Here is a 24,598-nt window from a genome sequence, read left to right as displayed (position 1 = left end):
AAATATAGTCCTGGAAGTAACTTTGTAAAAACACAACAAAATGTACACTTTGGTTTTGGTTATAAGTGAGATTCAGAGGGTCTATTAATGGCGCATTTCCACTGCAGCGGGTAGCCCCATTTAAGCATCCTTAATCGTCCTCAAGCGGCCAGGCCAGTTTTTGGTGGCCTTTCCATATAGCCTAGCACCGGCTAGCGGGTACTTTTTCCGGCCCCATAAAATCGTGGTTCTATCAGGCCAGGGCCAGGGCTGAACTAGTGACGTCAACACTCTCGACTGCTGATTGGTCAGAGAGAATCGTCACAAGATCGCGCGCGAGATCATCCCTAGCGTCGCATATATATCTAGAAGCAAGCTTGCAGCATTTTTATACACAGCATTTTTGTAAACGGAGGAGCTACAAAAATGGCAACGTCAAAGAAAAGCACACCGTGGTCGACCGAGGAGATGACGACGTTCCTACATCTCATTGGGGATGATAAAATCCAGCAGGAGCTCGACGGGACAACTCGAAATGTGAAAGTTTTCCAGGATGTCTCTGCACAGATGCCCCGCCTACACTGCGTTGCTATCCCAGGTCCTAAACTGTAATGGAAATGCGCCACGGCCTCGGATGCTTAGGGACGCTTAAACAGGGCTACCCCGCTGCAGTGGAAATGCTGCAGTGGAAATGTGCCAGATGGATTTTGTTATCTTTGGAGAGAGCCAGGCTAGCTGTTTCCAGGTTTGATGATAAGCTGAGCTAACCACCTGCTAGCTTTAGCTTAGCTTTCAGTGTAGCCTACAAGTGAGAGTGGTATCATTGAACTCTTAGCAATAATTTATATACAGCAAGTCCATTTTCCAACATGGCAAACTATTTCTTTAAATTATCCTCATGGAAATGAGACCTGACTTGGATTTGGACAAAATAAGCATAAAACAGCTCGAACATTTCCTGAAATTTAGCTTCATATTCCTTAAAATATAAAACAGACATAAGTCGTTTCTCATACATACCATAGGAATAATACTTTTAAAAGAAGACATTTCATCTGCTCATCTGTTCATCCATCTGACGGAGCAGCTGCTGTCACATTTGTCGAACATCTTGTTTGCACTGAGATATGACATCATTCCCACTGTGAGACCAACACCACGATCCCCCAGGGGCCGAGCTAGAGGTCACGTGGGGTCGCAACCTTCCGACTGCCCCTCTGGGTTTCCCAGAGCTCCAGAGACCCGATTGGACACCGGGGCAGCTTGGCCTGGGAACTGGAGCCCGGCCAGATATGCAGCCTGATGAAAAGTCAGCAAGCAGAACAACTTGTGAGATTGTGATTACCACACACAGAGACACACTGACTGAGACGTCCATTAGGCTTCCCTGGCATTTGAGTGCCCTCTAGAGTCTAGGCGACTATGTCAAAAGTGGGGACCTTGTGTGTGTGGGGTCATCTGTGTATCTGCTTGTCAGCGCGGTGTGTGACGGCGAGTGTGACGTTGGTGTTTCGTATCGGTGTTATGGGAGCCAGCAGAGAGGGTAATCATATCACGTACACATGATATTGGAAAGGGGCCACTGACATCTCTCCCACTGAGCCTGTTCCCACTGTCTCCTGACTCTGGATCAGTGATTTAATTATTCCATCTGCCCACTAAATGGACCAGCAAATTTGTGAACCACTGCTTGCTCACAGTTGATATATGTTTACGATACAACTTTGTACAAATAGTCCCCTCACAAAGTCAGGGCTTGATTCATATCTTCTCGTTTATTCACACAAGTGGGCAGTTTGAGTACGTGTGCAGGGCCATTCACAGTGGAACAGTTCAGCCATTCTCACACTGGCCCATTCTCCTCTGCTGTAACTACAATGCACAGTACTGATGACGGCATCTGCAGCCTTCCTTGTATTGTCCCACGCAGGGATGTGAGGAGGCAGCTGCTTCAGGACATCTCACTGTATCCGCTCATTTGTAGGAGATGTTATAATATTAATGTATATTACAGTGAGACATATGTTAATCGCCAGTGATACATAATAAACAGGTTGGTCCATTTTAGCCATTAAACCAAAATGTGTTTTAATGATCCAAAGCAGCCTCTTATTTGTTGAAGGGGAATATATTTCAATGTTGTATATTAAGCCTTTAGTGGCTCCAGAGCAGAGGGAGATGTATGAAGTCTAGGGTTTCCCACACATAGACTTAACTTTTTTTAACTTTTTTTTATTCGTCCGCGATCACGATCGATTAACGATCGATCGATTAAATTGTGGACAATGATCCCTCGCTCTATGCCTCCTGTACACAGTCCCGGACTGGCCATCGGGAGGACCGTTGGGTTTCCCGATGGCCTGGCCTGTTAAGTGGCCTGCTGGCCTGAGGATATTTTGGGTGACTGGCTGTCTACATGATGTGGCCTGCCGACATGGCCACTGTGATACAGCTCATAAATCAAAGCCCTTGATTGGTCTCTGTGTGTCATTCAAGCTCGGGATAACCTCAGCTCAGGTGAGGTAGTGTTTAGATAGTTAACTTAGTCTAAGTTCACAGTGGGTCTCAAATGGTTTGGTCACCATTTATGTAAACACATATTTCCATTTGAGGGTGTCAGTGTTTTTTTCATATTGGAAATGGTATGTTATTGGTAATGGCCATGCATTTATGATCATTGAAATGTATACAGTTCTGTTTCATATAGGTGTTTCCATATATCTAGTCTCTTTATTTTCCCCTCAAAGTGCACCAGATTGATGCATTTAACTCCAAAATAAAAAATAAAAATCTTACCGGGGGAGCATGCCCCCAGACCCCCCTAGAGGATTTGAGGCCCACCCCCACTTAAAATCACATGGACAGGTTCCTAAATACATTTACAATTTTTTAAAATAGCAACCCATGTCCATATGTGTATTTGTGTGTAGTAGATTTAAACTATAGGGCTATCACTATGGGCCCTGCCTGTACGTGTTCGCTCTGCCATCGCGTGAAGGGTCTGCTAACAAGCGACCAACAGAAAGGTTCATGTTAATGTTGTTGCACGTCACAAAGGCACGTCACCTCAACCCCCCCCCCCCCCCCCCCTGCTACCACCACCCCCCACGTATATTTCAGATCTGTGGGAAACACTGAAGTCTGATACATTTAATCAAGTTAAGCATGAAGCTCTTTACTGTTCAAAACAGCGTCTTGAGTGTCATTTTGTTTAAACTTATACAGGCTACATACTTTTTCAGACTAACATAGCCTACAGTTAAACAAAATGTGGGTTGGAAACACAAATATATAAACCATAAACAAGGAGAAACTATTTCCTGGATTCTGATAATAAATTGACACCCACCTACAGGAAAATAGTACAAAGTTGAGCGATGAAAAAGGCAGAAAGAGTTTCTATTCTACTTGTGTCGTGTGAAACTGTAGATGGGACATTCAACTTGAACTTACAGATTCACACTGTAGCCCATATATGGTCCTCTATAGGTATGGAACAATTTCTAGTTAAATATTAATTATGTTGTGTAGGTTTGGGTAAATCAAGAGGACAATGTAAATTCACCAGACCTCTTTCTTTCCTCCTCTGATCAAACTGCTCGGCAATGCATTGTGGATAATGTAGTCACCAGGGTATGACGTGGAAGAATGAAAAATAAATACCATCATATATCCGGTTCTGCTTATCTCTTTAATGTTTACAGGAGCATGAGGCTTAATCAGGGAAATGTTTGTCAAGCGACATGTTTACATTTTGTTATTTTGGGCAAAATGCATTTTGAAGTTCAGCTAGGCTAATATTAGCAATGTGAGTTTTTCAAATGAAGGGGGTCTTCCGAAGTTTATGGTCTTTTTTATGGCCTATCCACCATGTCCACCAAAAGACTAACTGGGAGATTCAAAAAATTGCAAAAAACTTTATTTTAACAAAACACTACGACCATTAGAATTATGCCAACAGAACATATATTTTTTAAAACAACAAATGTTCATTAATAATAACAATCTAAGCAAATATATTTCCAAACGAAAGAAAATGTACCAATAATAACTTTAAATGCTGTACATATCTCATGGATTAATGTATTGTATTTATAAGGGTTTATTAAAAACATCATAAACATCAGTCACGAGTTCCAAAAAATTCCAAGGGAAAGTGATTCCTGTGTATTGGGTGTGTTGCGCAAACAGAAATCACAACCCCACGTATGAGCGCGCACTTTGTTGTCAGAGTGATGGAAGTCGGACCAAAAAGGGAGGAGGGGGAGGAGTTTACCCGGGTCTGTTGTATAGGCAGGGAGGAGGAGTTTTGTCATTCAGTAGAAGAGGGGAGAGCCTGCTGACCGCTGCTGATAGACACAAGAGGAGGATTGGAGTTGAGCGGAAGAAAGTGTGTGTGGTGAAGTAGAAGAAATTTTTAAGCAAGGATCTGGGATTTGATTTAAACACACAGGAACACTTTCCTTTTTTCCTTGTCGGATTATTCCCAAGCTCTGATGCTGTCCCCGGATCATGAAAGAAACGCTCACCATGAAGTTCGTCTGGAAAAGTAAAATGGTAAAAACAAAAACGCTTTTCCATCCTGTGCTCTGTTGTTGAGTCTGTGGTTTGGATGAGAGGGGGGAAGAAAAGGTGGGGGGCGTTTGGGCTTGGGAAAGTAGAGGATAAAGGGGTGTATAGGAGGAGGGGGAGCAGCGGGGGAACACATGAACATTGAGTTTTAATTGTGTTTACCAGAGTCTAAATCCAGTTTAGCCTACATTGATGTCGTCCAAAGTTAGGAAATATGGTGGGGGATCACAGACGATAAAATCACCTTGCGACTCCGCCAGTATATGAACTCGATCCGTTAGCTCTCCCCTCCCTGATGGTGAATATGAGAACTTTTGTGTGGGGGCCCGTCGGGAACAATTGGCGTGGCCCTGGGGCCATTGCTGCCTCTCCACGGGTCCCAGCTGCGTCCAGGCAAGGACAACACAAAGCCAACAGAGCAGCGTCAGAGATTTAGAACAACTGTTGTTGTTGTTGTTGTTGTTGTTGTTGTTGTTGTTATCTCAGGAGTATTGTTTCACAGACAGCTGATAGGCAGATTAGAACTATTTGCTCTCTTTAGTTTCATCCCTGTGCTCTTTTTGAGCATTTTAGGGATCCAAGCTGTAGTGCAGAGTAAACAACCCAGCCCTTGTTTACATCATAGGGTGTATTTGATATTGTGTGCTCTCTAAAGGCATCCCTGTCTGCTGTGTAATGTTGCTCTCCTGTATTCTCTGGTGAATAGAAAACATCACAGTGGCAACAAGTTTTACTTTTTGCTTTTCATGCAAGCTTTTGGAACTTTGTCTCACAATAAGCCCCCACCTTGCTGCACAAAGCAGAGCAGAGCCTCTTTTAAAACCCTGCTCTGAAAAACATCTCCAGTTCTGTGGCTGATAAAGCAGGCTGTGTGTGCAGACTGTGAACTCAGCAGCCCGGCCAGCACAGAGACCTCCTGCTATTGTTTTGGGAGTGTGTGGACTGCATGACTCATGCACTGATGTATTTATCTGTCTCCGCGCCAGCCGGCCATCCACTAGCAGCTAGAGAGATACGCACTGACCTTACAGCAAGATGCTGAGCTGTGTGGCGGACAGGCATGTGGACATGTTTCAGACAAATGCAGCTTGTGACATTTGAAGAAACAGACATACTAATGTTTTTGTCAGCCAGAGGCAGTTAAAACCCTTTTTCTTTTAACTCCACCTCTCTTTTTCTCTCTCTGTGTTTTTTTTGTGTGGGCTTTCTTTTCATTTTCAGCATCACATGTTTCTGTTCGAACCCAAACACCCTAACAGTTATGGCCGAGTGCCACCGGCCTCCAGGACTGTCCATTGAGCCTGTTAACGGGCGACGTTGACCCTTAACCTCTCTTCTGGCTGTGGACATTGCCATTGAGCTGTGTAGATGAAAGTGGGGACAAGTGAGAGTGATCTTGGCCTGTGTGTGAGGACTTGGCCATAATACTGCATATGTGTGGTGTTTATATTTGGCCAGTCCCTCTCTCGCTGTCTCTGCCTCTGTTTTTGTCTCTGTCTCCATATGTTGATGTCTCAGCATATCTGTGACTGTGTTTTGGCGCACTCTCTCTGAGCAGGAGTTTAGTATTTTGATTTCCCTCTGCTCGCTCTGATTGTTTATTCACTGTTTGTCAGTGATTTACAACCAGAGGCAGACGCAGTACATATGGAGCAAGCCGAGCACAAATCTATTTAGAGTTATGAGCCGATTGAAAGCGCGTTTTGTAATCAAGCTCCCTTGGCTTGTATAATTAGCAGACAAACAGACAGAGACATATCAACATGTTTTGTTTTATTATGTAGGGGTTTGTTTAAGAGACCTTCTGGCTCTTATCTCCAGTTTTCTAAACGCCAGTAAAGCAGTCCAGCTCTGACTTCACCTCAGAGAGAGGGGGACGGGTGAAAGAGATGGATAGGGAATAAAAGAGGGAGTAAAGGCAGGGAGGAAGGCCTGGCAGGCTGCAGTGATGGGGGTTGGGGAGTTGGTCATTCTTGATGTTTTACTGCACTTTAGTCCTTCTTTCACCAGTTTGTTTGAGTGCTGTGGTCCTGAGTGTTTTTCTGATGCTTCCTTCTGCTTTTCTCAGTGATGTTTCCAAAAATGTCAGTTCCTATTTTGTTAACTTACAGACACTTGGCCTGCAGTTTTAAATACAGAACATTATTATATTTAGATGTATCCTTTGCACATCTTGTCCTCTGCTAACTTTCCCCTCTCTTTCTTGCAGAGCTCGGTGCAGGACTGGGGGGAGGAAGTCGAGGAAGGAGCGATCTACAATGTGACACTGAAGAGGGTTCAAATCCAGCAGGCGGCCAACAAGGGAGCAAGATGGCTAGGGGTGAGTGAAGTCTCACAGTGTAACAGAATCACAGCTGAGCGAGCTTTTCCAAAGAAGAAACCCTGAGCGAAACAGATTACACAAATGAAAACCCAATACTTATTTTTCCCACTCTTTTAACCTGTAAATGTGCAACATGTGAACCGCTGATTTATCCCCAAAGTGGAAGAGTTTCTACCTTGGAATTTATCATGTGTAGATGTTTTTATAAAAGCAATCATGTGTGCAGACTTAACATAAAAAAACAGAACCTAATCTCCATTGTTTAAAGCAGACTGTGTCTTTGAATAGCGGGGCGTCCCAGCATTGTGCTCCACAAGGGCTGTTGTTTTAACATTTGAGCTATAAATCTCCCTGTGTTAGACAACACCTGCTTAGCTGCCTGCTGAAAATCAGATCTGCACTTTAACCAGACCTGGGCTGTTTAGCCAAAGCATGTGATTTCCTGACTTTCCCGACTGCCAACTGAACTGCTCGCTCCCCTGTACAGCAGTGTTTTCTAAAATACCACTATGACAAAAAAAGGGGTATTAAAGGCTTTTCCTTGAGTTGTACATTTTTTCAGTGCATTGGTGTTTCCTCCAATGTGCTGTTTACATCAACATAATGAGGTTTATATAGTTATTATACTGCATAGAGGGGCCCATTAGATCATTAGTTTCTTTGTGGGCTTTCTACTAAAAGAATGAATGCACCCAGTGGAAAATAAATTACAGATGCATGGTCTTTGTTTTCTAGAAAAATAATCAGGATCTCGTGTTGTTGGTTTGTATCACTGTTGAGTTTTTGTTCTCCACATGGGGGATGGTGAATGGCACATAAAAGCAAAATAGATAACGGCTCCGACTGTATTGATGTATTGGCGCCGCAAACTGTATTCGAGCTAATTAAAATAACATGGGAGCTTTAGTACTGAGTATTGAGTCGAGTAGAATAGAGACTGATCCCTATTGAGTATCAGTATATTTACTATACACAGTCCATTGTCATCGAATAAAAGCAATTACTGTGCAATGCGTGGGATTGTACACTGATGTATGTTTACAGTGTGAAGGGGTATTTAGTGGATTCGGTTGCAAATTCAGTGTATTTGTAGTTGATTGTGAGAAGCCTGTGTGAGTGTGTTGTTATGGGAGGGGAGCGGTGGGAGAAGTTGGCTGTCCCCCGCTCTGTCTGGAGGGACGGGGGAGGAGGGGCCTGCTGTGATTAAAAGCAGATTGGAGAGTTTCCTGTTGTAGCGTGCTAGGTCTCTTTCTCTCCATGTCTGTGCCACCTCCTCTCATGCTCTCCCCTGCCTGTTTTGTAACCTCTCAGTCTATTTAGCTGTCGACAAAATAGTCCGACACTTTTAGAGAATTAAAAGTAATTGTCCTTACCACCTTTGAGTTCTGAGGACTTTCTCCACTCCTGTCATGTCACGTTTTAAATCGGAATCGGGTTTACGGCCAAGTAGTTTTACACATACATGGAATTTGCTTTGGTGTATAATGGGGCATTCAATACAATAAGAACAACTAAGTTGTAAAAAAAAGATATTTTCAAAACATACTATAAAATAAACTATAACTATAAAACCTGTACAATAATATTTTTAAAATACATATACAAAAAATTAAGTTTAGTAAAGAAAAGTCAAATTTACAATTCACCCTGATAATAAAATATGTGCAGTATTTCAGAATTTTAAGTAGCAGAGCTCAAATGCAATTTATTTTGTTTTGTGTGGGAGTGGTCAAACAAGACGACCTCACACATAAAGAAGTTTATAGGCTTAATTAAACAAGAACCATGCATACAAATGTATCAAATATGACTTTAAGTCAGCTATTAGCCGAGTCCCTCGACAGGTACATAACAATCAACAGACACTGATAACAATACAAACTTACACTATTTTTATTTCTATTTCTTTTTTGTTAGAGGAGCCAGAGACTGAAGTGCATATGATAATAAAGCCTTTGAATCTAGTCTCTATCACAATTACAATTATAAAGACAGATCAAAGCCACGATTAACATACGAAATAATATCAATCTGCGATAAATTCAAAGCCAAACAAAGAAAAATAAAGGCTTTGAAAGCACCACCAGCCAAGTCACAGTGTTACATTATAGCATTCCTCATCTTTTAAACAGTATAAAAATATGTGTTGTGTGATTTTAGCTGGAGGGGGATCGTCTGCCTCCCGGCCACACGGTGAGCCAGCTGGAAACCTGCAAAATCCGAAGTATCCGTGCAGGAACACTGGAGCGTCTGGTGGAGACGTTATTGACGGCGTTCGGAGACAATGACCTCACCTACACCTCCATCTTCCTGTCCACCTACAGAGCCTTCGCCAGCACTCAGACTGTACTGCAGCTGCTGCTGGACAGGTAGGCTGGAGTCAAGTGTTGCATGAAGCCGGAATAATGCACTGACTTGACTTTTTAGTGGTTTTAAATTGCTTTCCTTTTTTCCTGTTGCAGGTATGGAAGTGTGGAGGAGCAGGAAGGGGGCAAATGCTCTGAAACTTATGTAGCCATCAGAAGGTGAGATTCATTTGTATACATCCATCACTATAGGTTCCATATGCACAGATAACTTTGGTATATCAACATTTTATATTTTATATTGCTGCATCGATTCAGTTGTCTTGTGTCTTATCTGTCAGAGAGAAACCATTATTTATTTTATTTTTATTATCATACATTTTACCTCCTGGTGTCTATTAACCTGATCAAATGTTATATTTTGCTGCATGTACCTGTAAAGTTCTTAACAAATAATCTGAGGGGAATTTCTTGTTGTTTGTTTGTAACTTGTGATCATTTTGTAAAGCACTTTGAGCTGCATGTGTTGTATGAAAAGTGCTGTATAAATGAAGCTTTATTATTATATGTTTCAGCAGTTTAGCTGACTTGTCCTTCCATCGTTGCCAACTCTTAAATCTCTCCCTGCTGCCTCCACAGTGCCTTGGCCTCCATCCTGCGTGCCTGGCTGGACCAGTGCCCCGAAGACTTCCAGGAGCCCCCCGACTACCCCTGCCTCCACCGGCTGACTGACTACCTGCGCAGGGCCCTGCCGTTGTCCGAGGCCCTGAGACGGGCGGAGGGTCTGCTTGAGCATCTGCAGAGTCAGAACAGCATGGAGGACCCTGATGGTACCTAACAGAGTGACTTTTAAAATGGTTTTATAACATATCGTTTTTAAAGGTCCCCTATTATACGGTTTTCATCAATATATTATAGGTCTCAGATATATATACAAAACATATCTCTGAAGTGTTTGGCTCCAAATACCAAACAGATCATTGCAGCATCCCATAATCCCCTCTGTTTCAGCCCTGTTTCAAAAGTGCTGATTCTCTGTCTGTTACTTTAGATGAAAATAAGGAGCCCCTCCCCACGCCCCTCTGAGAGATATCTGGTTAAAAAGAACACAATGGTGCTCTAGGAGGAGATTCAGGTGATAAGGTGTGGGGGGGGGGTTACCTTGGTTGGTGATTGGCTAATGGTTACACAAGCCAAAAAAACATTATGACATCATAAGGTGGGCAAAATCTGATCAGCTCATTCTCAGACAGGTTTTTATATAAATGGATCAGGACAGAAAGAGAGAATCTTTGTTCCTGAAACAGAGGGGACACATGGTTATGTATAAAAGACATGAAAAAGTAGGTGACCTTTAAGGGCTTCTAAATATACTGTTATTTTAGTTCATCATGTTAGCTTGCATGACGCACACACTGCAAACATACTTGATCATTCACTCAGGGATCTTTTTGAGTTAGTTGAAAGATAGCACAAGTAGGAGAATTCATCATGTTACAATTATCCATCGTCTTTTTTTTCTTGGTTAATTTTGGTAAAATCTAGAACCATATTGGATTTTTTTTAAACATTTAATTCAATTAATTTAACAAGCAATTGTTATCTTTTAAAAAGTATAGTAAAAGCAGCAGAACTCCGTACACTTTAGTATCTGATGGTAACTTTCTCAGATATTAATTGCAAGTAATATATTGCGTTATTCCACAACTTATTCAATATGTTTCAAAGTTTGTGCAAACATAGTTCTTTGTTGTGTACAATACTTTCACATGTTTTCATCTTAATAAAGTTAATATCACAATATTCCTCATTTTGTGTAATGATAGCATTGTTCTGTAAAGTCTTTTTTTTATCAAATTTCATCTGTTGTTGTCTGCTTTCAGTTGGTTTCCACGGCAACAGCTCTTTCTGTCTGGGGGAAGAGGAGGAAGTGGAGATCGAGGTCCAGGAGGACTTCCTGTCGTTCGAGTCCGACCTGGTGGCCGAGCAGCTAACATACATGGACGCGGTGAGTGGAGCGAAATGAGAGGGAAGTGGGTGGATGTGCAGTGTGTGTTGTTTGGCGGGAAAAGATTACAACTTTTATTCGATTTTATTGTATTTACTTGTACTATTGTATCTGTTTTATTGTGATGCACTGTTGGGGGAGCCTGTGACCTAAGACTTTCATCGACATAACTACACTGTAGCAATGTACGAATGACAATAAAAGCCTTGAACCTTGAATTGAAACAGGTTACATCCCTGCGACTTTCCTCACTGTCGTCATACTAACATCAGCCTGTTGTTCTTCTGCTTCCAGCTGCTGTTTAAAAAGGTAGTGCCCCACCACTGCCTGGGCTCCATCTGGTCTCAGAGGGATAAGAAGCACAACAAGCACAGCGCCCCCACCGTGCGCGCCACCATCACTCAGTTCAACGCTGTGGCGGCCTGCGTGGTCAGCACGGTGCTGAAACACAGACAGATCAGACCTCATGTCAGAGCGCGGGTCATCCAGCGCTGGATAGACATCGCTCAGGTTGGCAAAAACATACATACATTCATCTCAAAGCCTACCACAACATGGGGCAAATTATAACTGTCCTTGTGTCTTTTTCTCCTACCAGGAGTGTCGAATACGCAAAAACTTCTCGTCTCTGAGAGCCATCGTATCTGCGCTCCAGTCCAACCCTCTGTACAGGCTCAAGAGGGCATGGGCCTGTGTGCACAAGTAAGTGTTGGTTGTAGAATCAGCCTTTTTGCAGAATAGATGCTTTTTGCGCATATATTTTAGCCAAAACGTTCATTACCATAACTAACATGAAGGTTTCTTCACACAGAGACAGCATGCAGACATTTGAGGAACTCTCAGACATTTTCTCTGATCACAACAACTACCTGACCAGCAGGGAGCTCCTCATGAGGGTGAGCTCCAACTCCAACATGAATTGAATTTCATAGAGATCTGCAAAATGAGTACATGTGGTATCCGCTGTGGAATCCCAGATTTAAAGTATGTAGTTGTTACTGAAACAGACATGGGACTTCATCTGTAAATCTTAAAAGCATTCCTTCAGTCACTGGTGAGAATCTGGAGGACTCATGCTGCGTTTGTGTTGTTTGCTCTACAGGAAGGCACTTCAAAGTTTGCCAGTTTGGAGAGTTGTGCCAAGGAGCATCAGAAACGCACCCACAAGAGACTGCTGCTGCAGAAGGAAATGGTGAGACAAAAGCTTCTGAAACAAATGCCTGACAAATTGATCAAAGACAGCTAAAACCACACTTTATAATTTAACACAACACATTCCTCTTAAGTAATTTACTGTAAAGTGAATTCTAGGCTCTTTGGTTTAATGAAGCCACATGCTTAGCTGTGTTTACACTCTGCTGTACTTTCACTAAGCATGTGGTGTATATACAAAACCCACCCTGGCATCTGTAAATCACAGTTGTAAATGAGTCTCGTGTTTTATTGTGGCATCCTTGAAATATTTATTTAAATGTCTTTCTCCACAGGGAGCCATGCAAGGAACAATACCTTACTTGGGGACCTTTCTAACCGACCTCACCATGCTGGATACAGCCCTGCCTGACATAGTAGAGGTAAGGAAAATCTTGAACTACCTGCTGAATGTGAGGGTGTTTCGGTATGTGGGAGCAAGTGTCGGCGGGGTGACACAGCTCTGCAGATCTGAGTCTATCTGCGTAACTGCTGTCAGAAACCAGGGCGTACATTTCCATGAGAGCGTGAGGAATTTCTGTCAGCACATTTTTGAAATGGTCCATCTAATGCTGTTTGTGTACGCGGCCACTGGTATGTGATGTCCGAGGTCTGACAGCGTGCCCTTTGTGTCCTCCGTAGGGTGGTCTGAACAACTTTGAGAAGAGACGAAGGGTAAGTGAATCTGAAAGCGACCTCCTCTGATATGATCATACCGTGACATTCATCCCCAGGTGTGCTCAGGTGACATGTGATCTAACTTGCTCTCCGTCTCTGCAGGAGTTTGAGATGATCGCTCAGATCAAGCTGCTCCAGTCGGCCTGCAACAGCTACTGTCTGACTCCAGAGAAGACCTTCCTCCGCTGGTTTAAGAGCCAGGTGCTGCTCAGTGAAGAAGAGAGGTACTGCTGCTTTTCAGAACTCCCCTTTTCCTTATTGCTCCGTCATCCATGAGATCAGTGGTTCCCAACCAGGGGTACGGGATCCATTGGGATACTTGACAGGAATGCCGGGGATACATATAAAGATTAGGGATTGCAATTGACTTCCAAACAAAAAACAATCAATTTTCATAAGCCTGATGTCCTGCCCCCAGAACTACCAAAGCTTATGAAAGACAAGCAAGCTCAAATCTCATTAAAAGCTCTAGTGACATATTAAAATACGTTGAAACTGCCAGAAGTGAGTCTTCATTTTATTTATTTATTAGTTTATTCCACTCCTCCTGGCACTTATTATAAAACAAAACACGTACACTTTAAGCAGTTTTCGTTGCCCACGATGGAAAGGAGCACCGAGTTAAATTCTTATTTAACACGAACCCTTATTCAAAAATCAATGGTCTGTCAATCACAGCTGCTTAAAAATACTTAAAGTAACATGAAACCAAACACAATTAAAAGTAAACACAACAATCTACCATCAGGTTATCTTCATACTGTCTAATTATTCTTTCTTTATACATTTTCTTAAACCTGGAGATGTTCATAAATCATTTGGTAAAGAATTCCACAGTTTATCGCCAGATACAGATACATCTGTTTTAAAGTAGTTTCACTCACAATAAGTGTGCTAAAAATGCATTTGTATTGAGGGTGAGTGATTTTCATTCAATGAGCAGTTGGGTTGAATACAATAACAAAGGGTTTAAAACAATAAAAAATGTAGGGGAATAGCCACAGATGAGTCAGGGGGTTCTTGTAGAATGGCGACCAGCTAAAGGGCTGCACCAGACAAAAAAGGTTGGGAACCACTGCATTAGATAACAAATTAGTGAATGTGGTTATGGTCAGTTGGACCTTTTGTTCACTTTGACACAATAGGAGCTTCTTTCTATCCTCTCTCCTCTCTCCTGCTGTTCTTGTGTCGTGTCTTCGCTCCCTACTGATCTATTGTACTTATCAGATTTTCCTCTGTGAACTCTCTCCGCTCCCTCCTTCTCTTGTCCTCTCTGACTTTCTCTTTCCCTGTCTCTAATTTATGGCTCTCGAAGCCTCTGGGAAATGTTTTATGATGTCTAAGGTTTATTATTAATGTTCTCTCTTGCAGCTATTCCTTGTCCTGTGCGATCGAAGGTCTTGGCGACAGCAGTCCAACTTTGCCCAAACCGAGAAAAAGCATGGTGAAGAGACTCAGCCTGTGAGTACATCAGGAACATTGATTTAAATGAATCTAATGGAGAAATGTCTATTTTTAAACTTTTAAATGTAGTTAAGAAAACATGTCTTTGGCTGAGGTTGTCAGACTGTCCCAATTTATTGACGTTACCTATTTATTTTATTATCTAATTATTGACTCTGCTTGTTTCCAGGCTGTTTCTTGGTACAGACAACAGTTCAGCCAGCTCTCCGGTCAGAGAGACGCCTCGCTCGCCCCCTACTGGCAGCTCAGGGGAGAGCATGGACTCAGTCAGTGTTTCCTCCAGTGACTCCAGCAGCCCCTCAGACAGTGAGGGTCTCACCCCCACACACTCCTCAGACTCCCAGCAAAACAAGGTGGGTTATAATGCCAAAGAAAATGTGTTCATTTAAGTATTTCTTTGGGACTTTGTGAAGATGATTGGTTTGAGGAGATAGTTTGAAATGTATGTTTTTGTAAAAGGAGGGACTGGTCAGGTGTTATTAATATATTATGTTGACCCTGAGAAAAATGGCAACAACTTTCTCTTAACACCTCAGAATGACATATCTCTTTTGAATTGGTACATTTCACTTTTTAGTAACTCAAATTGCATAAAGATGTACACAGCAACACAATCTCATAATACACAAAACTAAATAGCAGCTGTCAAAATTATATAAAAAATACATAGAGAACACTATGTACCTTATGAAAGTTATATTATTCAGCACATTTCTCATTGCTTTAAAAATACAAACAAGCCCTATCATTTGTCCCAAAAGGACAAAACCCACATTTATTTCACATTTAGCACACAAGAGGCATCGATATGGTCGAAATAGTGGATCTTTTAAAAAATGTTTTTCAACATATATTATTAGTGAAGAGTAAAATCTAACTTTGGGAAAAAAGGGAACGCCCTTCACTACTTGACAACCTCAATTCAGCACAAAAAAAGAGGAACATATTGAACACTCCCCACTTCGTCCATCTAATCATTTTCATACATTCCCAAAAGGTTTAGAGGAAGCACACCTCTACTTATCTTGTTTGAGCTTTGCCTTCCTAAATGCTGCAACTTTGTGGAGTAAAATGATCTAATTATTGTTCTACATCTGTGTCTTTATGTTTCCGCAGCTCTCAGAATCCTCCTCCTGTAATTCTCTCCACTCCATGGACACCAGCTCGTCGACAGCCAGCGTCTCCATGACTCCTGCCTCCCCCCCCCTCCCCGGGCCCCCCTGCACCCACAGACGCTCCCTCTCCCTCACCCCCATGTCCCCCAGCTCCCTGATGCACAGCCCAGTCTACAACACCCAGGCCCAGGACGCGTGCATCATCAGAGTCAGCCTGGAGCAGGGCAACGGGAATCTCTACAAGAGCATTCTGGTAAATAGATAGATGGATAGATAGTTAGATGGATAGTTAGATAGATGGATATATAGATGGATAGTTAGATAGATGGATGGATAGTTAGATGGATGGATAGATAGATGGATAGTTAGTTAGATGGATGGATAGATAGATAGATAGATGGATAGATAGATAGATAGATAGATAGATAGATGGATAGATAGATAGATAGATAGATAGATAGATATATACTTACTATTTAAATTTAGATAAGTACTTTATTGATCCCAATTTGGGAAATGTTTGCGTTGCAGCAGCATACAAAACAAGGCAATGTACATAAGAGAAATTAAGACACTAGAAATAAACAATCCAAAAATATTTCTGAAGTAGAAATAAAATAGCATTACAAAGTAAAAAATATATAAACGTGGAAATATCCATGTGGAAATAAAAATGTCCAGTAACAAAATATAATGCAGGATATTATATATACATTAATTGTGATTATTCAATATTAAATCAAATTCAAAATGTACAGTGGGAGTTTATGTACAGTTATCAAGAGAAGCTATGGAGTAGAGGTGATTTGTTGTTATTTATCTAAATAAACATGTGTGATGTGATCCTGTTTTAGTGAGACTGCCTGGGTTTACATCTCTACAAAACATATGTAAAAATTAGTAATTATTTTGTCCATTTCCTCAATAGTTGACCAGTCAAGACAAGACTCCGGCGGTGATTTCTAGAGCCATGGCTAAGCACAACCTGGAGGTGGAGCCAGAGGAGGGATACGAGCTGGTGCAAGTCATCTCTGAGGAGAGAGGTAAAAAACATGGCTCTACTTTGAGCCTCATTCATCCTTTTCATGAAACCTCTTGGGGTTGCTGGGCTAATTGGCAAATGTTTTTGTTATTTGTATTGCAGCAAAGGTCCAACTCAAAGGGCTTTACAAAAACATAAAATGTTTTAAGACACTGTGCAAAAGACACACATTATAAAATAACATGTCAATATCATTTGATTGAATTAAGGCCAACAGCAACCAGAAAAGTCTTTAGCCTTGAGTTTCAGCTTATCTGCATTATGTTGGGAGTTTATGTACAAATATATAGAACATAAAAACTGAACACGGCTTGTTCAGTTTTGACTCTGGGAACTATAAGCAAACCTGAACCAGACAACTTGAGTGATCCAGATGTTTTATATGGCAGAAGATTAGGAATGTATTTTTCTTTCTTAACCACTCAGCACTTTAAAAAACCAAGATGTGCATTTTAAAGTAAAATCTCTGACAGACAGGAAACCAATGTAGTGACCGTAACTTAGAAAATTACCATGAATACAGTCATACGCTTACAGTAAATACAGGAAACAGAAGTTGTGGTATCAGTAACTGTAAAACAACAACGTGGAAATACTCTTTGTCACGCAATTCAGCCATTTTTAATAATTGTGATTTATTTTCCACTGAAGAGCTGTTTTCATAAACCACAATAACCCGTTTTGCGCACCCAAGTATATTTACAGGAAGAACACGAAGAGCTACATTTGACCAATCATTTCTGCTTTTTATCTCCTTTCAGAACTGGTGATCCCAGACAACGCCAACGTCTTTTACGCCATGAACACCTCGGCTAACTTTGACTTCCTGCTGCGGGTGCGAGGCTCTGCGGGGCGGGCGGTCCAGCTGCGGAGCCGCTGCAGCTCCACCCTGCCCCGCGCTCAGCACCGCTCCACCCTCTCACTGAGACTCAGCAAGGTCACACTGTGACCCCTATCAGCAGGGGGGGGTCCGGTGCTTCGCCCTGACACCACTAATCCAGGACATACAGGGCGATGAGGTGAACTGTTTGGGTTTTAGAGGCTGGATGGATGAATGGATGGGCTCTGAAGATGGGTCGCTATGAGTTTTCAGACCCTCAAAGAGCTCCACTTTGACTCTTATCATGAACTGTGCCATCCCTTCTTTTCCCAGCCTTATTACGGAACATGGATCTGTATCGTGACTGCTGTGCCAGTGAGACTTTTTACTAGTCATGTCAGAGTGAAACAGCGACCCCTAGTGGCTTTGGCTCTTTACAACAACAGGTTTTTGCACATGCAATGGGAGCAGCCAAACTCCTGACCTCCAACAGTATTCTGATATTGAATGAACTTCATTTTATCCTGTGTAGCTGAAGATTAACATATAAAAGTGTGATGAATGCAGAAGGAGAAGACAGATGGTGGAATGGACGGAGAAGTGTCCAGTCCTGTTGCCTTAATCGATGAATGAATGGACCTGATAGTATTCTGAATGACATTAATTGATAATTAATTAATTGATTGACAGGACTTGTGATGTCGTTTTCTTACCTAGTCACGCATGTCTGACTTGTGCACAGTGTGCACTGTGTGTGAGTGTTTAGCCCCTCTCATATTGTGAGCTGTGTGACGAATGTTTCCTGCATTCTGATTGGTTCCCTTACTTGGTTTTAACAAGTCTTGTGCAACCATTGAAATGGCCTTACCTGCTCTGTCTTTAGGGTGCAGAGATTAAATGTGTGCTGCTTTCTAATCAGGAAACCTGTTCCTTCATATCCTCACATATCTAGACACGTAAAGATAACAGATGTGTAAGAACGGAGAGGAGGGAACTGACTTCCTGGATTAGAAAACACCATGCAAATGTTCTGAAGCTGATGCATACTTGTACCTCTTTGCCCTTCATTATATGAACTATAGAGATGCACTTGTCAGTTGATAGAAGAAGCCAATGTGATGTGAATACAGAAGAGTGAACAAGCCGCTCCGTACGTGGTTTTCTTCCTCTTCACTAAATGAATTATTGTTTGTAATTTTTGCTTTTTATATGTTTTTATAACAAAATGTAGGCCAGAAATGTATGCCGGATTGGAGAGTGATGAAGTAAATGTTTCATGAATTCAAAAGGGTCTCGTGAAAAAAAAAGCCAGTGCCAGATTTGACTGTGATACATGTGGAAATCTTTCCTGAAGGACACTTCAATTCACCACACAGAGGAATCCTCTTCACACAGTAAACCTCCATCTGTTTCCAACACCATCAAAGTTTCACATCACCAACACCCGTGTCATTACAGCGACCCATTCACAGATTAACTGTTTTATTATGAATCCACCCTTGCATATCTCACAATGTCTTTGTATCGTGCCAATTGGTGCAGCCAGTTTATATTGGGAGGACTGGTTCACTGTTGTGTTAATGGCCCAAATATTTGTCTCCACGCAGCACTTCATTTTAAAATGTCCTCATTAAATCACCCTCAGCCCCTGTGTTCTTCACTGCCAAAGACTCTTTCTCTACCTGAATAAATAAATTATTATCAATATGTTCATGATTGTCGAGTGTGTTTTTGATTCCCTCTTGTATTTGACCGATTGCTCTTAATCAATATAAGTAACATAGTGTATCATTTCTAACACGTCGTAGCAGTCATGCCTCATTATAATACTTGTCATTTTAATTTCCCAATTCATAAAAGCAGCATTTTTCTTTCCCCTGAGTTGATTGGAAGGTTATTCAGATCAGAGTTGTGCACACCCATGCTAGTCTGATGACTTGTTGACATAATGCAAACCTTATTTCTGGACATAATCTGACCCAAAAACTCCAGTCTTTAGTTCCTTTTGAGACATTAGGCTACTCCGTGCTTATTCTGCATCAGGGCAGATTTTAGTACTACTAATGCAAGAGTTTATTCTCGCCTAACAATAACCTAAAGCCGCAGGCCTAATTTAGTTTATTAGTTTATTTTAATCAAAAAACCCTTCATACACATTTCCTTATTGACGAGACATTTAATTTCACTGTAATTAGGAAGCATTTTTAATTGTGACAGACACTTAGGAGATGTATTTATGAGTACACAATTTGTTATGTGTTTGGGAATGTTTCTCAGTCTTTCTCCCAATCAGCTGAAGGAGGGGAATCAGCACTGAGTGTGTAATTATTATAGTTTTAATGACAGTTCAATGACAACTGTTTTGTTATGTTGTTAATTGTGCTCGTTTGAAGCACATCTATCACACATACACAAAAACCTGTGCATTTATTTTTGTCTGTCTGCTTTGGATCTGTCCTTTTGCCTTTGAGCTGAGATTGACAACATGCTGGAGCTGGTTAACTGTGACATTATCAAGAAAAGGACCAGAGGCTGTTCTGGACAAAGTCCAAGTTATTTTGCTGAGTGGAACACATTTCTGCTGAGTTGAATGCAGCAGTGACAACCTTTGTTTCCCGAAGTTAGATTTGCTGTGCTGTTTAAACACTTTTCCAGGAATTCAAAGACAAACAAGGATTTCTGACAATCACAGGAAGTAATATAAAACATGAAAACAGAGCTACCTTTAGGGAATATACATTCACTTTACATTAACTCGAGTTTCTCCTTCATTCAAAACTTGCAAACTTTTTCTTTGTGAAGGGTATGTTGAAATGTAATGCTACAATACCCACAAGTGATCTGAAATGACAACAACAGTGATTTGAGCTTGGTTATGTTGTGTTGAATTATGTGCTTTATTACATATTCGCATACATGTCCCTGCTGACTTTAGTGCTTCGTTGTTTCTCAACTTACAACCTCTACAAATCCTTCAAATCAAACAATTTGAGAAGCAACAATCTTCCCTTTGGTTGTATTCAGGTACATGAAAACCATTATCTGGGAAAGTGGTCTCAAGATGGACATCTATTCCTTACTTGAGACACACTCAACTCAAAGAGGTTTGAAACCACTTTCATAATTGACAAAAACAAGTGTCAAGATATTTGTGTGCCCAAGTACATGTACTTCGGGAAGTCAGTGTAAGTGTGTTCCTCTGTACTTTTTAAAAGTGGAACACAGCAACATTACACTAACGACAATAAAGGCATTTTAGAGCAATTTTGAGTGTTGAGTTGCTGTGATGAATTTTATCTTCTCTGTATCCTGTCAAAGGCTTTGAGTATTTTATAAAACATACTTCCTCTGTAAACCAAGGTGTTCCCATCAGGCTGGATCACAGCTCCTTTATGCCAAAATCCATTAACATTATTATTCCAAAATTCCAAAATTGAAAATGCATATTGTTACACTGAAAGGTGGTGTAGGTAATTTTTGGAGAAACCAGCTCAAGTGCGTTAGAATTTGAAAATACACAGCCGGAAAAAATCTGCCACTTCCTTACAGAGCCCCTCCTCCAACACACACGAACGCGCACATGACCAATGAGGGCAAGAGATACATTTGTGCACAGATGGAAGGCTGACAGGCAGGTAGGCCATCCAGTTATTTTAGCCGGCCGGCTAAAATGATTGGTCGTGCTTTTTACAGTACTACAGCTTCCACAGATGACATTGTTTAATGTATGTATTTATTGTCAAAGCATTTAATATATTCATTGCTATCGGGATGTTAAGAGCATTCCATGGAATATAACAAAAAGTGTTTCTGAAATAAATTACATACCCCACCTTTAAACAAATAATAAAACACTAAGGAGGGGAGCTCATTAAAACCCCTCCATAAATTGAACTACAAAGAGGACAGCAGATAAACATCAATGAGTGACACATATTGAGCGGAGCCAAAGATTATCTGCAGGAATTGTAATGAAAAACAAAAGCAAGACATAAACTCAGCGGGCATGCTGGCTGCCTTTAAATAATTAGACTGCATAATATGCTACTTAAGAAGTCTCTCCCACCAAATGTTCCAAACATATGCTGGCATGTTTTTCAATGCTGGAGAAATCATCCTACATGCTGGCAACTTTGTGAATATTTATAAAGCTAGATATTTAAGTAGGATGCAACAAGTCTCTTTTATGTTTCCCCTCCAGCTGTGTTGTTTCCCCACTTCCTGCTCTGTGCTTTCAGCCTGATATCCTCTCTGACTCTGAGCTCTCTGGGCTGCAGGTAGATGTACGCTCTGCATAAACACGTCTTTGCTATTGATGAAGGTCTCGGTCTGATGCGCTGTAGTGCAGTTTAACAGCTAATTTTTGGGTACAAATATTTCAGATATATTGAGAGGATTGCCAGGCTAGAGTCATTATGGACCTGCAATGCAGACCTAATGGTTTATATTCCATATGGATGCAATTGTGGATAATTTCCACATTGTTTTAATCTATAAATCGATGCTAGAAAGTCAGATAAGAAAGGGGCATATTAGCAACATATACCATGTTTTGGAAATAATGCATTTCACTGTGTTGTTAAAGTAAAGGCTGAGGTAGTTGACTTGCTATAATAGCTTGTACAAGGCTTTCAAACTATTATGTTGTTAAATATTTAAACAGTAATGCAGAACTCACCTAACGTTTTCATCAACTCGATGCATGGAGGAAACTAAATGAAATTATTAAAAAGGTGTTCAATTTGGATTACAATTAAAGAAAATGGCTATTAGATAAGTACGCAGTTAAGGGAAAAGGTTGCGAGATCTGTTTTAGACTATATAATATCAGTTAGTGACAGAGACCAAATAATAAGGTAGTTGGGGAGGCAAAGAAAAACAGTCCTGCTGGTTAGCATTATCTCTGGGTAGTGACAAAACTCAGTTCAACAACTTTCACTATTACATTTAGTTTTCTTAAAGAATATAATGAAATCCTGAGATTAAGCCAACTTTGTTTTGCCTTTGCGACCCCTTGTGAGGCAGTGGCGACCCCTAGTGGGGGTTGCATAACCCCCATGTAATCTTCAAGTGGAGAACATTGAAAGGCTTCAGAGCTACCTGATTCACAATTCATCTTTTAGGAGTACTGCCCCGCACATCTACAATCCTTTGATACATGTGAACATGAAAGGGTGTCTGTGTGAGAGACAGTGAAAGTGCATCTGAGTGGTGGTGGTGTTTGATGCGGCAGGTCAGGTTGCACTAATGTTGCCTTACGCAGAGGGATGAGAGCTGCAGCTGCTTTTAATCCGTAAGAGCATGTGAGTGGGACACCAGATTGTTTATGCGGTCCATTGAAAAAGATCTGGCAGCGATCAGAGAGAGGAGGGAGAGCGCAGCTTATCGTCCATCTGTCCTCTTCCCCCACCACTCATCATGGTGGCAGGCAGGGACAGACCTGAGTCCTCTGGTATCCGTTTAATTAAAACATTTGAACCTTCTTTGGCACCGATGATAACAAGCCCATCCCAAAATACAAAAACTCAGAAAAGGGAAAAAAGCCACACGCCAGGTAATTAAAGACTTATTTGCTCATCAGCCAATTATTCACCCGAGCCTTCTTGGATGGGTTTCATGCAGCGCTGTGAGGCCTCTCACTACACGCAGGTCATTATTCATCCAGTGCCAGGACTGCCGTGAGTGGGAAATCAGGGACTGAATAAGACAGATTCAACCTTCACATCAGGATAAAAGGCTGTATTCTAACAGTTTAGAGCACATCATTATTGTAAAATGAAACCTAGATGTGATATGCTGATTTTTCAGGTTCATATATTTGTATGTTGTGTCTCTAATGTGACATGTTTAAATGCTTTAATGTTCAAAAAGCTCTTTATTTTTTTCATACTGCCTGTGCTGCAGCACCTCTTTTCACCCTCTGTCTGAAACCAGAGCCCAGTCTGCTCTGATTGGTTAGCTGGCTGGCTCTGTTGTGATTGGTCAACTGCTTAGAGATATCCCGCCCCTTAGCCAATCACAAGCAATAAGCTGGACACGCTAGCAATATAAGCATGAGTGTGATACAGTGATGTCACTATATCGCGGGAGTAAACAAAGGAGTCCATTGGAGGCATTTCAAGCAGGGGGGAGTGTGTGGGAGAGAACGTTGGGATTTTAACCTTTGCAGACCATTTACATGCACACAAACCTATAACACATGCACTACAGGAAAGGGAACCCCCCCCAAAAAAGCATTATAGGGCCCATTTAAAAAGAAAGAGTCATGCTCGTCATCACTTTCTTGTTAAAGGTCAAATGCAAAGCTTCCAAATATGCTACATTTTCATAGAAATGTTGTTTTTAAGACTGCCTGTATTTTTTATTTAATTTAAATCGAGATAATACACCCGAAAAAAAGCTTTTTATTGATACAAAACTCGACCCAAAGCCGTCTGAATTTATGACATGTCATTCTCAGCAGCTGTTCCCAGCGTGACGTCATTGTGGCCAAACAGTCTCTGGGCCAAATATCCCGACTCGGCAGTCTCGTGCGCTGTTCACATGTCAGCTGTGTTTTTCGCTCATGACTGGTGCAGAAAACTCTGAATTATATCCGCGAAATCACGCAAAACATGGGTTATTGTTGTGCTTTCGGATGTACAAACGGTGCGGGATCTGGGAGAATTTTTCATTCATTTCCCCAAGACAAAATCATCCGCAGAAACTGGATTATTTTAGTCTGTTGGTGGAGAAGCATTTAAAGTAGCCTACATCGGAGGCTGAAATCCGGAGCCGTCCCCATATTTGAGCACAAAAAACAACCGAAAGAACGAAAGAGCCGGGCAATGCAGAAACGCCAAAGAATTGAGGTAAACAAATTTTGATTTGATTTCAAAGCGCACGGAGCACAGAGCGGACAGCAGATAACGGAATTGCAGTTTTATTGCTTATAGATTATCAGAACATTTCAAAGGGGACACAGCCCCATTGGATATTAACCTATGGATTAACTACATCATCGTTTTTATCGTTTTAATGCCATTTTAGACCAGACAAAGAGGAAGGTAAGCCTAGCTCATGTTAGTACCTAGCGCCACTTGTTTTGATGTACGTTTTTG

The 24,598-nt window shown here is 41.4% G+C and overlaps 1 protein-coding gene across 2 annotated transcripts in view; it reads left to right on the top strand.

The window, feature by feature from the left end:
• Positions 1 to 19,209, top strand: part of rgl1 (ral guanine nucleotide dissociation stimulator-like 1) — a 29,900-nt gene extending 10,691 nt beyond the window's left edge. Inside the window, exons 1-18 of one of the 2 annotated variants that reach the window (XM_034223563.1) lie at positions 4,288 to 4,536; positions 6,761 to 6,871; positions 9,035 to 9,243; positions 9,337 to 9,399; positions 9,820 to 10,010; positions 11,064 to 11,188; positions 11,483 to 11,698; positions 11,787 to 11,890; positions 12,000 to 12,084; positions 12,291 to 12,380; positions 12,676 to 12,762; positions 13,022 to 13,054; positions 13,160 to 13,281; positions 14,429 to 14,518; positions 14,691 to 14,874; positions 15,638 to 15,889; positions 16,565 to 16,679; positions 17,440 to 17,627. In XM_034223563.1, coding sequence (XP_034079454.1) covers positions 4,492 to 4,536; positions 6,761 to 6,871; positions 9,035 to 9,243; positions 9,337 to 9,399; positions 9,820 to 10,010; positions 11,064 to 11,188; positions 11,483 to 11,698; positions 11,787 to 11,890; positions 12,000 to 12,084; positions 12,291 to 12,380; positions 12,676 to 12,762; positions 13,022 to 13,054; positions 13,160 to 13,281; positions 14,429 to 14,518; positions 14,691 to 14,874; positions 15,638 to 15,889; positions 16,565 to 16,679; positions 17,440 to 17,627 — 2,310 coding nt within the window. In that variant the 5' untranslated portion in view covers positions 4,288 to 4,491. Of the gene's footprint in view, positions 1 to 4,287; positions 4,537 to 6,760; positions 6,872 to 9,034; positions 9,244 to 9,336; positions 9,400 to 9,819; positions 10,011 to 11,063; positions 11,189 to 11,482; positions 11,699 to 11,786; positions 11,891 to 11,999; positions 12,085 to 12,290; positions 12,381 to 12,675; positions 12,763 to 13,021; positions 13,055 to 13,159; positions 13,282 to 14,428; positions 14,519 to 14,690; positions 14,875 to 15,637; positions 15,890 to 16,564; positions 16,680 to 17,439 lie in introns of those variants that run through there. The other variant, XM_034223562.1, reaches the window with a different exon arrangement.
• Positions 19,210 to 24,598: the final 5,389 nt, after the last annotated feature.

This window comes from Gymnodraco acuticeps, unplaced genomic scaffold (genome assembly GCF_902827175.1).
Source record: "Gymnodraco acuticeps unplaced genomic scaffold, fGymAcu1.1, whole genome shotgun sequence".
Taxonomy (NCBI): domain Eukaryota; kingdom Metazoa; phylum Chordata; class Actinopteri; order Perciformes; family Bathydraconidae; genus Gymnodraco; species Gymnodraco acuticeps.
Note: the sequence above shows the minus strand (reverse complement) of the source record. Positions and strands in the feature narration are given on the sequence as shown.